Raw genomic sequence first — 17,410 nt, forward strand, 5'->3', positions numbered from 1 at the left:
ATGAGCATCCGTCTCTAGCAAAAAGTTGATTGGCTTGGAATTTTACACAAATACATGTTTGTGCCTGTGTGTGTTTGTGAGGACATGTAACAAATAATACCCCTTTTTGTCATTTTCCAGTGTTGACCTCCAGTCATGGGTAATTTCCTCTGGGTTTATGTATCAATGCCAGAGTATCACACCTGTAAAAATGCAGTTCCTCATTTGTCACTAAGAACATGTAAGATCGTCTGCACACCCTTTTCAAATATGCAGTATAATAAACTTTTTTTAAAAAAATCAGCAAAACTCTCCTCATGACAAGTGTCTTTATCCACGTGAAGCCATTTTAGACTTTGACGCTTATGAAGAGTATACAAAATATATTAAATCACATGACCATCCTACTCAACTCACCCCAATCCTGCTTGCATGCCTCCTCTCTCACAGCCTGTCAAAAGATTTTCAAGGGTCAACTGGTTATGATTGATCTGCTCACCTGGCTGACTGACCCAAATACTGAATCTGTAAATGTGAGGTGGACAGAGAACATGGAGAGAGGGGCCCAACAAGCAAGAACAACAAAAGAAACATCTTAGAACATACAGTGCAAATAAGTGACTTGTTTACAACAAGATGGCAGCAGCATGAGGGCTAATGACTGTGGTCGCTAGCACAGACTAATATTTACAATCACTAGAGGAAGAAAGAACTCTCGTTGTTAACATCACTGAAATATTGCACTTCAGTATACTTGTTTTAGAAGCCCCACCCCTCAAGTTTACAACAGAGGGGCTAGTCCCCAGCCTTGAGGTGGCAACTTTCACCGTTGATGAGCTACTAATTGTCTGGAGGGACACAAATGATCAATTTTAAGGAAACTTTGTTTATTTGCATTTGTTATCTAAAGCTGAAGCATGTTGAACTCACAGAGCTACTGAGCAAAATCAGTGAGGCGACCATCAGGTTCTTAGTTCAGGATGTTTCAGTTTATTCTATGTTCAAAGCTCAACCTGAAATATCAAAGTGCTCACACGCGATTATCATATCATTATTAACTCAAGTCAGCATAAAAAACAACCTATCAGGTGTCATGTTCAGTGAGACGGAAACTTCAGTATTTCTAGCTCAATCTGATCAACACAAAAAAAAAAAAAGAGGGGAGCCCTGGGTGTCTGGGCATGGCCAGCTGGGAGGATGCCAGACGGCAAACGAGGACCAGATGCAAGGATGACATCTCCATGCTGGCATGGAAACGCTGCAAGGTCCAATAACGTCGGCAGGGAAGGAGTCTGGGGTCCCCTCCTAGAACTGCTACCCCCAGGACACGACTTTGGATAAGCCACTGAAGATGAATGGATGTTTTATGCATTCTTACAATTTCATGTTCTTACATCAGCTCTTCAAGATATCTCAGTTGCTCCTAAGTTTACTGAGTCTTGCAGCTTCATTTACTGCCACTGTTCTCACCAGCACACTTGTGAGTTTTAATTTGAGACTTCCAAGTAAATCTCTTCCCACAAACACTGCAGTTGAACGGTTTCTCCCCAGTATGCGTTCTGATGTGTGCCCTCATGTGTCCCTTCTCTGAGAATTTTTTACCACACACTGAGCATGTAAAGGGCTTCTCTCCTGTGTGTGTTCGCAGGTGTTTTGTCATGTCTCCTTTTTGTATGAATCTTTTACCACAAACAGAGCAAATAAAAGGTTTTTCTCCAGTGTGTGTTCTCATGTGCAGAATCAAATAAGGACGTAGTGCAAAACATTTGTTGCAAACCGAACAGGTGAATGGTTTCTCTCCAGTGTGTTTCCTCAGATGTGTCATCATGTTTCCCATTTGTGAGAATATTTTTCCACAAACTGAGCACATAAAAGGTTTTTCCCCATTGTGTGCTCTCATATGTCTCGTCACAAGCTCCTTTCGTGAAAACCTTTTACCACAAACTGAGCATATAAAGGGTTTTTCCCCAGTATGGGTTCTCATGTGCTGAACCAATGTCTTACGCAGAGAGAACTTTGCATCACAGTCTGAGCATGAAAAAGGTTTTTCCCCAGAATGAACTCTTAGGTGTGTCTTCAGATCTCCCTTGAAACGATACCTTTTGCCACATTCAGAACAACTAAACAGTTTCTCAACATCCGGTATTCTCATGTTTGTCCTCTGGCCTGGTTTTTGATTAAAAGTCTTCCAACACTCAGAGTCTGTATTTGATTCTTCACCGGTATTATTTACAGCACAATTTAACGCTGACTGAGTCTGACTGAGTTGTTTCCAGTCTTCACTGTCATCAGTCTCAGATTCAGGAGAGTCTGATGTCTCACCCTCAGTATCAGGCTGTAAAAGTGTGTCTGGGTCCAGGTTGCTGGCTGGTTCTGGTCCTCCACAGTGGTCTCCAACAGCTTCTGTCTTCAGGTGGTGGGTGGAGCTGCTGCTTAGAGGCTCCACCTCTCTGCTCTCCTCAGCTGGACTCTGATGAAGCTGAGAGGACTGAGGTTTCTCTTCATCATCTTCACTCTTCACAGGGACAGGAGGGAATGGCAACTTGCTGATATCAGCCTCCTCCAGCCCTTGAAGCTGCTCTCCCTCCTGACTGGTCCAGAGTTCCTCCTGCTCCTCTTTGATGTGGGGGGGCTCTGGCTGCTCCTGCTCCACCCTGGAGCTCCACTCCTGCTGCTCAGGGGGAACCTCTTCTTGACTCCCCAGCAGCTGCTGCACATCTGCAGAAATCACTGGAACACAGAGGAACACATGAGGGAATCCATGTGTTTATCTTGGATCTGAGGATTCAGGGGAAACCCAGATCCTGTAGTCTGGGACTGAGTTGATGCCTTCAGAAGCTGCAAACATCGGGATCCTTTACATACATGTCCAATATATGTGTATAAAATTTAACAGATTAATTAGGTACCAGTGTGATAGACGGGAGAATCTCTGGCGTCAGACTGACTGACTGAATTTGATTGAAATGCTGAGCGCGACAGAAACTATTGCTTCTGTAGTCAGACAGACAGACAGACTACTTTATTAATCCCTTTAGGACGTTCCGCCAGGGAAATTGCACATAGTCATTAACATGTTCATTCTTGATCTGTTGATCTGCTCTGGACGACTGATATCTTCAGGTGTTTCTCGCCCTGATCGATGGTCTGACTGTAAAAGACTCTTGAATGGAACTCTGATTTTATAAACAAGATTCCACGGACTGGCTTGGCGGAGTTCTGCGCTCTCCACTGTTGTGGAGCACCTGGCTAGCAGGCTACCATTAGCTTAGCAATGACGAAGCAGAGCAGTAGACGTGTTTCCAGGAGTAGAATAACACGCACCTGCTCTCTGCATCTCTAAATGCGCCTCCAGCAGGTTCATCTCCTCTCCGTATGCAGACATTGTCGCCTCCAAACACCCGCACAGACGCAGCGGCCAGCAGCGGCCGGCTGGGAGCCAAGCTTTCTCTGTCTGGAACCCGGATGTTCTTCTCGACTGTCGAGTCAAGGACGAGAAAACATTTCTGTGTTTTTATTCACATTCGCCCGACGTTTCACTTCGCTCGTGAATCGCACGAGCTCATCACCAGGGAAAAGACAGAAGGGGGACAAGAGCGAAGCAACACCGGAAACAGGTTTCCCTCTACATCCGGTTCAGTCGTCGAGGAGGCATGACTCCAAAGACAAGTCAGTCGGATGTACTGCTGACGACCGCCGTTGGACGTGCTGCGCCATCTTGGACCAAAGTATTTAACTGTTCTGTTATTTTTTTGTCACTGAAAAGCTTACAATTACAACCAAACGTGTTTTCTGTTTCTTTTAATGACTCTTGTCTTTAATAAATTCAGTCACGGAAAGTATTTGCCCTCAATTGAATAAAGAACAGATAGACTCTTTAGGTCCGAAATGGCTTTTAGTTATCCTGTTTGCAAGGCACCCCAAAGCCTCATGGGAGCTGTAGTTTTTACACGTGGACCAACAATTTATGCCGTCTACAAGAAGGGTTGCAACCGTCAAGTATCAGCCAGGATGTTCCAGGTATGAGGCCAGATGTAGATTTCCCATGTAGACACGTGTACCATCTTTATAGATTTGTAAAGTCTGTAACATTTCAGTGTCTGGAGCTCAAGAGAACGATGTTTCCTTAAAGTAATGCAGCTTTTTTTTTCTTTAAAGAAACCAAACTGTTGTCTAATCCTTCCGTCTCTCATCTTGGTTGCTCTGAGGTGAACAACTGCTTTGGACTGGGAATCCACCGACCATGTGATGTTTGATGTGATCATTATTAGAAACAAAGTCATACAGGAGAGGAACCTTTCAGTTACTCTGTCTGCAAAACGGTACATGAGAATTCAAAGTGAAGAAAAACTTTATATGTGCAAGATGTGTTGTAAAAGTTTCGCTCAAACCCCAGTCTTAGAGTTAACACCAGAATGCACACAGGAGAGAAACCATTCAGCTGCTCACTCTGTCTTAATTATTTTATGACATCGGAAAATCGAACAGATCACTTGATGGTTTCTCCCCAGAGAAATCCAACTACAATATGAGGGGAAAAGGTTTTACTGTGATAGGACACTTGAAGACTCCTATGAAATTGCTCTCAGCAGCCAGTCAGTAGGCTGATTCTGCAGATTCATTCTGCTCAAAGGTTAAAAATGTTTGGCTGTGTTTGTTGCCTTACCCAAGAAAAGGGGTTTCATTCCTTTCCTTGTCACTTCATATTCTGGCTTTAACATGCAGTTGGATCGGAGAGGTTGACACTTCCAATCAAGAATGAGAAATTATGTTAATGAGTTTACATTTTTCTTCTAGGAGTTCAGCTGTTTCTGATGTCGACCCGTCAAACATAAACGTAGGGAGAGAGGAGTTCACAAAACAGGATGTGAAATGTCTTGTTTAAGAGTGGGGATGAATTTATGGGCTGAAAAAAAGAGGCCAGGATAATGACAGATGTTTTAAAAGAAAAATCATGCAAAATAAATCTTGTGGAGTCCTAGAATGAAGAGTATGAATGTCCTGTAGTGAGTATTTGAAAAGACTTGGTAGTAGTAGAATTTTATTGATGCAGTTTGTCTTCAGTTTTCAATTCTCTCTTGAACAATCAATCAGTATTTATCAGGGCCTTCAGGGCACCACCTTCCAGGGAGGGAATGACGTGGATGCCAGTGGATGCTTCTCCACTGCAGGTCTTCACAGTCACCAGCTACCTGCTGCTGGGAGTCGCTGGACAGGAAGAATGAACTGATTGTGATTCTATCCTGTGGGGAAGGTTGCTTGACTTTCTCTCTCAAGGATCATTTGAAAGTTGAAAATCTGAGGAATGAAGTAGCAAACTAATTTATATCCTTCCTGCCCTCCACTGACGTTCGGCAGAGTTGAAACAAATCAAGCGAAAAATTTCCTTCATCTGTTCTGTACCAAATGTTTTAGTACGAAATTAAAATATTCTATGATGAGCACAAACTGCAGTTTTGGAACTGAAGGTTACTTCAAATAAGAGGTAATACTTTTTACCATTACATACATTACATAGGCTGTAGGACAACTGTGACCACACATGAATCAAACAACACCAGCTAGCTAGTGATGAAGGTTTGACATGACACAAAAAGTACCTGCCAATATTAACCTCCTTGTCAGCGGCTATGGGTGAAACCTTAAAGTGAAAATTCTCCAAAAAAATGAAAGGTCAGCCATAATCCCCTCCCCTCATGCTGGTGGAACCAGGCGAATGGGTTACAGTAACCTGACCAACATCTCTTTTCAATTAGAACTGAGAACAAATTGGACCCATGTTGTTACAAAATATTTGTATCTCAGATCCACGTTCCTTCAGAATGAACCATTGATGTTGCATTAATTCCTCAACGGTCGTCAGTTTTGTCAGTCTGTTACATGAGCGTCCCAAACTGGAGTCACTGTTGTAACTGAAGAGTCAAAAAAGGAGCAAGGAGGTGGAACAAGGTAGCATTTTGGGTTGACGAGGTCACTCAACAGCATTGCGAGCCGACAGACTGTCACCAATTCAGCCCACGATCCGGTACTGTAACTCTAAAAGAACCATGACAGCTGCTGCGGATGTCCTGGATTCTGATGTGGCTCGGAGATTCTTCACTAACATAAAAACTGGCTTTGACATCATATAAACAGAGTCAACATGGATTGGAAGTGCACTCAAACTCATTTCAGACAGTGAGTGTGTGTGTGTCATCTCACACACACACACACTCACAGGAATCAGCACCTCTCTGCTACTCGTTGGCTGACTGTGTCGTCCATATTGTTGTCAAACATTCAAACTGCAGCTTTAAAGAATTCTCATTGGCTCAGGAGTTTACTCACCAGCACATTTGTGGTTCTTCAGCTGGGACTTCTGAATTAATCTTTTTTCACAAACTCTACATGTAAATGGTTTCTCACCAGTGTGTGTCCTCATGTGTCTTGTCATATGTACCTTTGGTGAGAACTTCTTACCACAAACTAAGCAGATAAAAGGTTTTAATCCAGTGTGTGTTCTCATGTGCTGGACCAATGCATGAAGCACAATAAAATGTGTATGACACACTGAGCATCTGAACAGTTTCTCTCCTCTGTGAACCCTCAAGTGTCTCTTCAGATTAAACCTGGAGCTGGAGAGCATTCTAGCAACATTCAGAGCAGGTGGTTGATTTGTCACCAGTGTGATAACTCTTATCCCTCACAGAGTTGTCTCTATTTGTCTCGGAGTTAAAAATCGACTGATTCTTACTGGGTTTGTTCCAGTCTTCACTGTCATCAGTCTCAGATTCAGGAGAGTCTGATGTCTCACCCTCAGTATCAGGCTGTAAAAGTGTGTCTGGGTCCAGGTTGCTGGCTGGTTCTGGTCCTCCACAGTGGTCTCCATCAGCTTCTGTCTTCAGGTGGTGGGTGGAGCTGCTGCTTAGAGGCTCCACCTCTCTGCTCTCCTCAGCTGGACTCTGATGAAGCTGAGAGGACTGAGGTTTCTCTTCATCATCTTCACTCTTCAGAGGGACAGGAGGGAATGGCAACTTGCTGATATCAGCCTCCTCCAGCCCTTGAAGCTGCTCTCCCTCCTGACTGGTCCAGAGTTTCTCCTGCTCCTCTTTGATGTGGGGGTGCTCTGGCTGCTCCTGTTCCACCCTGGAGCTCCACTCCTGCTGGTCCTCTTTACAAACAATCACTTTTAGGGTAGCTGAAGGTAAAACTGAAACACACACAGTTGTTAATAAGCTCATGAAAGATTCGCTCATCTGAGCAGCAACATGAGTAATTAGGGGCAAGTTGATGGTTTCCTGGTTGTTATTAAATGCCTTTGATTGTCAGGACCCAACCACTAACAAAGGTTTGGCCAAACCTGCCTATGAATCTGTGTCCCCATTGTTTCATGCACACTCCTGGTATTGATGCATGGATACTGGCACCATTTAAGTGCCATATGACAACATTTTCAGAGCTGTTTTAACTCCATGGAGCTACCTGGAGAGCTCCCACAGCCTGCAGCTGATTTACACCCCAGAGAAGCAACCAGCTGACACGTTGACAGAGTCAACACAAGACCAGCAGTCAGGACTCCTCACGTCACCAATCTAAGCTTGTAGCAGGAGCTCGCCGCTGCTAGCAGGCTGTGCGGATGCTTCCGCTATCGTTAGCTAAGCAACGTTATTAAACGTGTTTCCGGGTGTAAAAACGTCACAAACCTTTAGTGTGCAGCTTCGTTTCCGGGTGTGGAACAAACCGCAACTGCCGCGCCATCTCTGCCCGGGTTCCACACCTGAACGCTGCCGTTCCTCTGACGCTATTCACTGTCTGACCGTCAATGAATTACTAAAGCCTGACGTCACACTGATACGGATGTAGTTTTTAGTCAAAACATTTCAAAATAAAATAAATTGTAACGGTCGGTGGGTGTGTTTTAAGAAAATAATTTCGAACCGTGATGACTTGGGAGTGAACGTGACAGAGGTCCCGGCATTCCTGTAGAAGATAATTACTCTCATTGAGATTAAAAAATAAATAAACAAATAAATAAACAAATAAGAGCAGCACTCATGTTGGTTTAAACCACAACCAGGCAATGCGCTAATGTGGTGGAATGTGAGCTTTGTTTTCTCCAGAGGAACAAAACACTCAACCGCATTTCTTTTCTTGAACGTCTTTTCTTTAATGTGAAATACATTCTTTAGTTAATTATTAACATTTTCTACTGTTATATTCTCTTGTTATGGTGTTTTAAAATCTAAAAGACAAAAATAAAAACACAAGTTTGAAATGTTCCACCTGTTGTTCGGTTCTGACACCCCTGCACACCTGACAACAGGTGATGTAGCTGACAAGAGCACCCAGCGGTTTGCCTCCAGGTGAGACCGATGGGGAGTCCGTGAGGTTTCATTGAGTTTATTTCATCAGATTATTTGAGCTCACAAACTGAAATTAAACCAAAAGCCAACACGAGGTTCACAGCAGTGACTGGCAATATTACGTGAAACATATCACTAATTTAAAAAAAAAAAAAGATTTCCCAGGGTTTGTGCGGGTTTTGGCAAGTTAAAGAGAGATAGTTGAAGCATTTGTGAGACCATTATGAATGTGATGTAAGACCCATTTCATGTCCATGCTGGCAAAACGTATGAGAGATACGGTGCTGAGGTAAAATCACAGTCCTGGAATAGATTCCCATTCAGTGGTGGGTTTCTTGTGTCTGACCTGCGATTCTACTCTAATACTTTATTGACAAAGATTCTAGTTTTAGTGTCGTCATGCTCAAGATGCAGCAGGTCTCAGTTATTGACGACAGCCCGCACCAGACCAGTTGTCCTTGAGCCAGATCTCATTAATCTTGTTCAGATAAAAGCAACATTCATGAAAAGACGAGACACCACCATTGCTTAAAAACAACACCGCAGCACAGTGGCGGGTCGAGCTGCAACTGACCAGGCTGTTAGCACCAGCGGCTTAGTTTCATGTTAGTTTATAGGTCAAAACACATTTCTCCCCCTCGTGACTTAAGTACACTGAGTATAACTTCCACTTCAAGTCCTTTTCCCTCTTTTTTTCAAGGGCAAAAAAAAAGAAAGAAAAACATCTCAAGGCTTGTTCAGACCAAGCGATCGACCCGGCCAATGAGTAGAAAGATTTTCACTGCAGGATCATTTGTGTTGATCTCTCCCTTGATCCCTTGAATGTCTCCTCCAAGGAAGAGGAGAGGAGTTCTGCTCTTGCTGAGCTACTGTTCAGTTTCAGAATCTATTAGGTGAGATCGTGGATGTTCATATCTCTAATCTGTGTGATCAAGAAAAAATGTATCTGAGCATTTATCAATCGTCTTTCTTCTACCAGTTCAACCAGAGTTAAAAGGCCATAACTACCTGAGTACATGCAGTGGAAAGATGGTACAAATCCCCTGAAATTCTAAAATACCTACCACTGGATTTCAGAGTTTAAAAAGTCCCATGGTGTGAAAAGTTAAGAAAGATTAGGTGATGTTTGCCATCAATGCAGCACTGAAACACTGGGAAACCCCGCAAACAACTAACAGCAGGGGCAAAGTCTGAAGATGAAGTGACGATGGTCCTTGCAGTTTTCTGTTCAGGGAAAACTACAGACTGTTAGAGAGAGAGAGAGAGAGAGAGAGAGAGAGAGAGAGAGAGAACTGCGATGATTGACAGGATTCTGATGAAATGCAGTAATGTTGGATAAAGGAGTCATCAGGGACTGAGTACATCTAATTGGCTTAAAAAGAAAGGACTTAACTTGTCAGACAGCTGGTCCAGAGTTGAACTCTGGCTTTGCTTGAGAAAACCTCAGTGAGCAGGTTGGGTTCAACGACCATATTACCACGGTAACTGACTAAGAGCTGGATAACGATTGTAAGGATGGAAAATCCATTTTTTCCTCAACTCAGTGGCACCACACTCCCAAGTTTTCAGTGAGTTGGCTTTGTGGAAAAAAGCCACCTGGCCCAGATGCACAAGGTCCATCTGTACAGTTGGTGAAGGTCACAAAATAACATCCTTTATCTTGCACAGAAACCCACGAGTCCAATTTCAGTGTTAAAACCCCACCAAGCCTTGGGACCCAAGTAGCTTATCAACACATGGATCAAATGAATACAGCCTTGAGGTCAGTAAAATTACATATATCGAGTATATAGAAGACATAAATGTTGGAATAGATTTATGATAATACTACAAACTACTACACACACTAAATATCAAGGTCTCAGGTCAGCAAAAATCAAACACCTAATCAGTCAGATCTGAAGTTCAGAGAAGGCAACTTTGATGCTTCTGCTTCAAACTTAACAAGAAACGAGAGCAAACGCATTTTGTTGTTGCTGTAGTTTCTTTCAGGCTTTATTTACAGTCCAAGAGCTTCATGTGCTGTTGTTCTCACCAACACACTTGTGTCTTTTAAACTGGTGGTGCCATGTGAATCTTTGGTCACAAACACTGCAGCTGTATGGTTTTTCCCCAGTGTGGACTCTCATGTGTTTCATCATGTTTTCTTTAAGAGCAAATCGTTGACCACAAACTGAACAGGAAAAAGGTCTCACACCAGTGTGTGTTCTCATGTGTTTGTCCACGTCTGTTTTTGAAGCAAAACATTTACCACAGACAGAGCAAATGAAGGGTTTCTCCTCAGTGTGAGTCACCATCACTCTTGTCCTGGTTCCTTTAAGTGATAATCTTTTAGCACAGCTGTTATCTCCTGCACATTTGTGTCTTTTAAACTGGGACCTCCAGGTGAAAGTTTGGTCACAAACTCTGCAGCTAAAGGGTTTCTCCCCTGTGTGAACTCTCATGTGTTTCATCATGTTTTCCTTCAAGGAGAATCTGCGACCACAAACTGAGCAAGCAAAGGGTTTCATTCCGGTGTGAGTTCTCATGTGTTTGTTCACATCTGTTTTTGAAGCAAAACCTCTACCACACAGTGAGCAGTTGAAAGGTTTCTCCCCAGCGTGAGCTGCCACATGTCTTGTCCTACTTCGTTTTAGTGAGAATCTTTTCCCACAAACTGGGCAAGAAAAAGGTTTCACTCCAATGTGTGTTCTCATGTGTTCCTTTGTGTCCATCTTCTGACCAAAACCTCTACCACAGACAGAGCTACCGAGGGATTTCTGCTCAGTATGACCTGCCATGTGTCCAATCCTGCTTACGTTTAATAGGGCACTTTTACCACAGCTGTCATAACCTGTACACTTGTGTCTTTTAAACTGGCAGTGCCAAGTGAATCTTTCACCACAAACATTGCAGTTGTATGGTTTTTCCCCAGTATGAACTCTCATGTGTTTCATCATGTTTTCCTTCAGAGAGAATCCTTGACCACAAACTGAGCAAGAAAAAGGTTTCACTCCAGTGTGAGTTCTCATGTGTGTATTCAAATTAAACTTGCAGCTTAATGTTTTCCCACATTCAGAGCAGGTAGCAGATTTTTTACCGACACTACATCTTTTATTATTTCCAGGGATGGGTTTGACCCAGTCTTCACTGTCATCAGACGCAGATGTCCTGTCATCATCAGAGTGTAAAAGTGTGCCTGGGTCCAGGTTGCTGGCTGGTTCTGGTCCTCCACAGTGGTCTCCATCAGCCTCTGTCTTCAGGTGGTGGGTGGAGCTGCTGCTTAGAGGCTCCACCTCTCTGTTCTCCTCAGCTGGACTCTGATGAAGCTGAGAAGACTGAGGTTTCTCTTCATCATCTTCACTCTTCACAGGGACAGGAGTGAATGGCAACTTGGTGAACAAAACTTGGAGAAGCTGCTCTCCCTCCTGACTGGTCCAGAGTTCCTCCTGTTCCTCTATGATGTGTGGTGGCTTTGGGTCCTCCTCGTCCACGCTGGAGCTCCACTCCTGCTGCTCTTCTTCACCAACAATGACTATTCGTACATCTGATGGTAAAACTGAAACACACAAACAGCTGGGTTCAGTGTTTTGCTCAAGCATTTTTACTTTAGTTTTATTATTCATCCTATCCTCCCACCATAGGTCACATTCCCAACTTGGGTGAAGTGTGCAGGACTTGATTGTTGAAACATACTTAGGCAGCAGGTGCTGAAGACTCTTTTAAACACCGGACAGTGACATTTTATAGCTTTTTCAAGCTTATTTCACAGCCAGAGTCTCTGCACACCCATTCAAGCTCTTATATTCAAGTTTCTTACCATTAAAAAGAGGCTTTTACAAGTCTTACGTGCACACAGTTGGAAGATCGTCACAAAGTCATTTATGGGATGATTAACCACATTTTACATCATATATGTCCAAGTATTATCAGAGATGTTATGTTCAGTTAGCTTGGGAGGCAGAAAAAATGGTCCCACCGAATTCACACTGGACACGGCTGCGTTTCAGGATAAAAGCTGGAGCAGATCGCCGTTATTCTAGTCAAAACTTATGCTTTAGTGCAAACTTGTACGTGATACTGTGTCTGATTATCAGTAAAGTCACAAACACACGCTCGGAGTTTGTATCAGCGGTCACACATCAGAATCAGATTGGTAAAGAGAACTTGGGCATCATTTACGTTTATGACGGACTTGCAAGAACTTGAGATGCAGCAGCTGCAGAGCACACAAACAAGAACCTTTGAGTCGAGTTTTCAACAAGAATGAAAAATATAATTAGACAATGATCTTTGCTGTCTACAAGTGTAAAGTCCTCAGTCAACCCACACACCGTGGAACCACCTTCCTCCTATAAAAGATGCTGCAGAACATTTACAGGAATGTTGGCAAAGCTGCAAGAAAAGGGGGATCCCTCACGATTCCAGGGACCGATGGAGAGCTGAAGTTGTTCACACGATCCGAGACAACATCGGTGACGTATGCAAAGCTGCAGAGGAGCGACACACGAAAAACTGACCGGAACACGTCAGACCAGCAGTCACCACTCCTTGTGTCACCAAATCGAGGCTTGTAGCACCAGCTAACTGCAGCTATCAGGCTGAGTGGACGCTTTCGCTAACGTTAGCTTAGCATCGACTTTCTCCAAAGTTCGCAAAACATGTTTCCGGTGTAAAAACATCACGAACCCTGAGTTTGCAGCTTCATGTCGGGATGAGAAACCAAACGCAGCTGCTGCTCCATCTCTCCTCGGATTACACAACTGAACGCGGCCGTTTTTCCGACGTTATTTGCAGCCTGATTGCTGGTTCACTCGTGGGTTTATAAGGGAAGTTAATAATCTCTACGTTGATAGGCCCTTTTCACAATAAAAGCTTATACAGCGAGCTGACACGCGGGTTTGCAGAAATAAATCTCAGTCACGGTCAATAGATTTACAGGGAAAATTGCACGGTGAAGTCAGAATCCCATCTGCAGAAATGGAGGATACAGTAAAGGTTTGAAAACCTTTTGGGGGCGGGGGAACCAGATGCAGCTATTTAAGTCTTTATTTTGAAATGGGACCCGGAAGTGTTCGCTCGTCTTATTGTAGTTTCAAAAGCGAAGTTCATGACTTGGCTTATTTCGGCGCTCGGTGCGGGACCTTCTCTCTCTCCTGCTCATTTGATGTCGCGGTTTCGCTTTTCCCTGACTTTTTGTTCAGTTTGGTTTTGTTGTTCTGCTGCGTGCGTCGGTCCAGGGAGGCGAGCCTCCTCTCAGCTCTCTGCCTTCTTGCTCCTGTTAAAAGGGTTTTTCCTGATTGAGGGTTTAAGAAACAGAGGATGTTGTGTTGATGATGGACTCAAAAACCCCTCAAAGCAATTCTGATTTGTGATTCATGAATCAAATTGAAAGAAACACCACAACACCAACACGAAAACTCTTAACCGCGATTACACGCTGGGAGAACTCATTGATCCACATCTGCAGACGTTCGCGTTCACACAATACCGTTTCCTCACCAACAACTGCTCCTACGACACAGACGATCAGTTCAACACGATGATAAAGACTCAACCATCTGCTGTGACAGAAGCTTAAAAGTTCATAAAGTGAAGGGACCAAATGTTACAAGCATTGAACAAAATCCCCAGATCAGAAACAAGGATCAGCACAAGAAGATGAGGGTTCCGACCTGGACGAGCAGAAAGAAGAGGAGCCAATACACATAAGAACCTAAACTAGAAGTTGGTAGAAAAGTGGCGGTGCAGACGTCCTTGAGTGTCACTCTCAAAACACCCAGTAAAAAAGGAAAAAACTATAATTATGAACAGCCGAACGAAGAGCAGGCTCCCAACTGAACACATTCAACAACCGGACAGAAGAAATTTCATGGCATGGAGTCAGAAGGTCTCTTTCCTCTGTGAGATCATTTAATGCAGATTTCAATCCAAACAAAATGACGGAAGAGTTCATCAATACGATGTTCGGTGTGAGCTAGAAGCAACCAAGATCCCACCTCACGGGCACCCACTGACAGTCGTGACTGCTGGAGGAATCGAACACAGCGGGTGAGGAGCAAATCAACGGCCGTTCACCAGTTTTCACAGCGAACGCATGTCAGTAAGAAGAAGAAGGAAAACAAAGACAACAAACCGAAATACAAAGCAGAGGTCTGTGTATGCGTTGGAACAGACTTATCAAAACATAATGGGACATAGCGTGAACAGAAGCGAATACCGACCACACGTAAGAAACGTAGTTAAGACTCAGATCACTGTAACGCACAAACCATCCCATGAAATGTGGCCGAAAAAGAAGAATAGACACAGGGTCCATCGATCCCAGTGAGATTCGCTGCAGAGAGAACAGTACCACCAAGAGTTCATGAGTTACAGAACAAAAGACAAAAAAATGCAAAGTCATTGCTGTCATGACGTGTAAAAAGGACCTGTAAAATATTACTAAACGTATCTAAATGTGTAATAGGGTTATTAGAAATATCTCCAAAGCAAGCCATCCTCAGTATCGTATTGATAAGATCAGTAATATGCATGACATGAGCGTCTACAGGTACACATCGTCACCCTCTTAAAATTAACCGCTAAATGTTTTTTTTTTGCCGAAAAAGACTCCTTATGATGTTTTTCTCCATTTTTTTGTGTTTTCTGAAAAACTTGAAAAAAATGACTCAGGTAAAAGAGACTAACTTGCCTTTTAAGAAGGTGACGATATTCAAGGTGTTTCCAATTTTTCCCAACAGTCCCAGACTTTCTGAAATTTTTTAGTTCAGACTTTCAAATTAAAAGTTTCTCAGCTGCTTCAGTGTTTATTTCTTGATCTGCAGCTTCATTTACTGCAGTTTTTCTCACCAGAACACTTGTGAGTTTTAATCTGGAACTTGCGATTGAATTTTTTGTCACAAACCCTGCAGTTATATGGTTTTTCCCCAGTGTGTATTCTCATATGTGTTGTCATTGATGCCTTTTCTGTGAACCTTTTAAAACAAAATGAGCAGGAAAATGGTTTCTCTCCAGTGTGCGTTCTCATGTGTGTAGTCACAGCCACCTTTTGTGCAAATCTTTTACCACAAACTGTGCAGGAAAAAGGTTTCTCCCCAGTGTGTGTTCTCATGTGTCTTGTTACGGTTCCCTTCTCAGAAAATTTTTTACCACATACTTGGCAGGAAAAAAGTTTCTCTCCTGCATGAACCCGCATGTGATTCTCTAACTTTCCCTTGAAATAAAATCTTTTGTTACATTCAGAGCAACTAAAGGGTTTCACTCCTGTGTGGGTTCTCTTGTGCAAATTTAGACTTGATTTGCAGCTAAATGTTTTCCCACATTCAGAGCAAGTCGGTGAATTTTCACCCGTGTTATTTCTCTGATGACTTCTCTCACTGGGTTTGGTCTGGTTAATGCTGTCATCGGTCTTCCGTTCAGGAGGATGTCGAACCTCTTCATCATCTTCACTCTTCACAGTGACACGAGTGATGTCAGCCTCCTCCAGCCCTTGAAGCTGCTCTCCCTCCTGACTGGTCCAGAGTTCCTCCTGCTCCTCTTTGATGTGGGGGGGCTCTGGCTCCTCCTGGCCCACACCAGAGCCACACACCTGCTGCTCAGGGGGAACCTCTTCTTTTCTCACCAGCAGCAGCTGCACGTCTGCAGGAATCACTGGAACACAGAGAAACACAGGAGGGAGATGTGTTTTTTTCATTGGACAGTTCATTTTAAAAAGGACTAATTACGAAGTCGAAGAGCCCATTAACCTGAAAGTGTTTCAACCCTCACCCAGTGTGGTGTTGCACTTCGATGTGGAGGTGAGTGAGGAAGAGTGTTGGCAGCATAGATTTAAATAAACACACAAGCACATAAGAAGACACAGGCTGCTGTAAAAGTGACGGTGCACCAGGTCTCCTGGTCAGAAGGGTGGGGAACACATGGTGGATTAATGACAGCTGGGTCAACCAACAGGCTCCCTGGTGCCTTTACAGCTCATAGTTTCACAACCTGTAACACTGCACACCAGACAGGTAGAAGCCCCTTTGAGGCAGCAGAGGGACAACACACAGGAAACACAATGTAAACACACAATATACACACGCACAATCCCAATACAGAGATTAAGCACACACCAAAATGCTTTTTTCTTTTATATTTGCAGTTAAAGGGTGAGCCCCGCCTCTCAAACCACGTCTTGCTTCTAATTGTGGTGCAAAGCAAATCTATCCACATGACAAACTTGTTTCTGGTTCAGAGACAAAAACCTTGAGATGAGAGTCCAAACACTGAGAGCAGAGACCTGCGTGTTACAGCGATGAGGGTTCATCCACTGAGATCCTGACTGAGAATGACTGGACTCTTCAAACCTCTGATCTCAGACCAGCAGTCCCAGCCTGCAGGTCTCCTGTTCGTGTCGTGTTTGGCTCCAAGCTGCTAATAACTGCTGCTGACAGCTGCTCGGTGTTGGGCTGCTGCAACTCTCGGGAGCTTCTCGTCTCATCGGCCTGCACTTCAGCAGCAGCTAGCTGCGGCTAACAGGCTGCGTGGGGGAGCTTTAGCCACCGTTAGCTTAGCATGGGTTCCCCGCACCGTCAGCAGAGCAGCAGCGTGTTTCCAACAACAGACAGATGACAAACCTGCGTGTCGCAGCTTTATTTCAGGTGTCAGAACCACATCCAGCAGCTTCCGATGGCGGCGCTCCAGCTCCTCTTCATACTCGGTGATTGTTCTTTCAAAATGTCCAAATATCTCCTCGACGGCCGCGTTCAGCCGCTGGTTGACGAAAAGCTTCAGACTCTGGAGTCTGGACATGTTCTACAGTCAGAGGAGGAAACTGAACACTGGCGCTGCTGCTGATGTTCATCCGCCTCAGACCAGCTGGACGCTCCACTGTGGAGACAAAGCAACACTGGAGCAGCCCAGAATGTTCCTCTCCTTCCTTCTCCTGTCCTTCTTATTCTTCCTCTCCTCCTCCTTCTGGTTCCTTTTCTTCTTCTGTTAGTTTTCCGGTTGTACTTGGTATCCACATTGTAGCCTACTGCCGCCCTCAGGTTCCGGTCACTTAATGTCATTCGCATTGTTGTTATTGTTAAAATGATGTGAGCGCTGACGTACGGTTTTGTTGTTTT

At 43.9% G+C, this 17,410-nt stretch overlaps 1 protein-coding gene and 1 pseudogene across 5 annotated transcripts; both read right to left on the bottom strand.

Annotated features, from left to right (window-relative positions):
• Positions 1 to 2,309: 2,309 nt before the first annotated feature.
• LOC147240254 (uncharacterized) lies at positions 2,310 to 7,797 on the bottom strand (annotated as a pseudogene). Its single transcript, XR_015111375.1, has 3 exons — positions 7,662 to 7,797; positions 6,713 to 7,168; positions 2,310 to 2,709 (listed from the first exon to the last, which is right to left on the bottom strand). The product of XR_015111375.1 is annotated as an uncharacterized LOC147240254 (transcript).
• A 339-nt stretch (positions 7,798 to 8,136) lies between these two features.
• Positions 8,137 to 17,289, bottom strand: LOC147240255 (uncharacterized). 4 transcript variants are annotated; one of them, XM_086193354.1, is made up of 3 exons: positions 16,919 to 17,289; positions 15,681 to 15,953; positions 8,137 to 11,859 (listed from the first exon to the last, which is right to left on the bottom strand). In XM_086193354.1, the coding sequence occupies exons 1-3, from the start codon at positions 17,091 to 17,093 to the stop codon at positions 10,337 to 10,339; spliced, it is 1,971 nt and encodes a 656-aa protein (XP_086049480.1). In that variant the 5' UTR covers positions 17,094 to 17,289; the 3' UTR covers positions 8,137 to 10,336. The 4 variants fall into 4 exon arrangements, with proteins under 4 accessions (XP_086049480.1, XP_086049479.1, XP_086049482.1 ...); XM_086193353.1 differs by having other exon boundaries at positions 15,651 to 15,953; XM_086193357.1 differs by having other exon boundaries at positions 11,692 to 11,859; positions 15,736 to 15,953; positions 16,919 to 17,279.
• Positions 17,290 to 17,410: the final 121 nt, after the last annotated feature.

The sequence above is a fragment of the Aulostomus chinensis genome, chromosome 22 (genome assembly GCF_037954235.1).
Source record: "Aulostomus chinensis isolate RoL2024-O1b breed Wild chromosome 22, RoL_Achi_v1.0, whole genome shotgun sequence".
NCBI lineage: Eukaryota > Metazoa > Chordata > Actinopteri > Syngnathiformes > Aulostomidae > Aulostomus > Aulostomus chinensis.

Excerpts from the sequence above, each read along its gene's own strand:
- LOC147240255 (XM_086193353.1), bottom strand. The coding sequence starts at position 17,093 with ATGTCCAGACTCCAGAGTCTGAAGCTTTTCGTCAACCAGCGGCTGAAC. Across the intron at positions 15,954-16,918 it reads AATAAAGCTGCGACACGCAG|TGATTCCTGCAGACGTGCAG; the intron begins GTTTGTCATCTG and ends TCTGTGTTCCAG. Across the intron at positions 11,860-15,650 it reads TCATCAGAGAAATAACACGG|TTTTACCATCAGATGTACGA; the intron begins GTGAAAATTCAC and ends TGTGTGTTTCAG.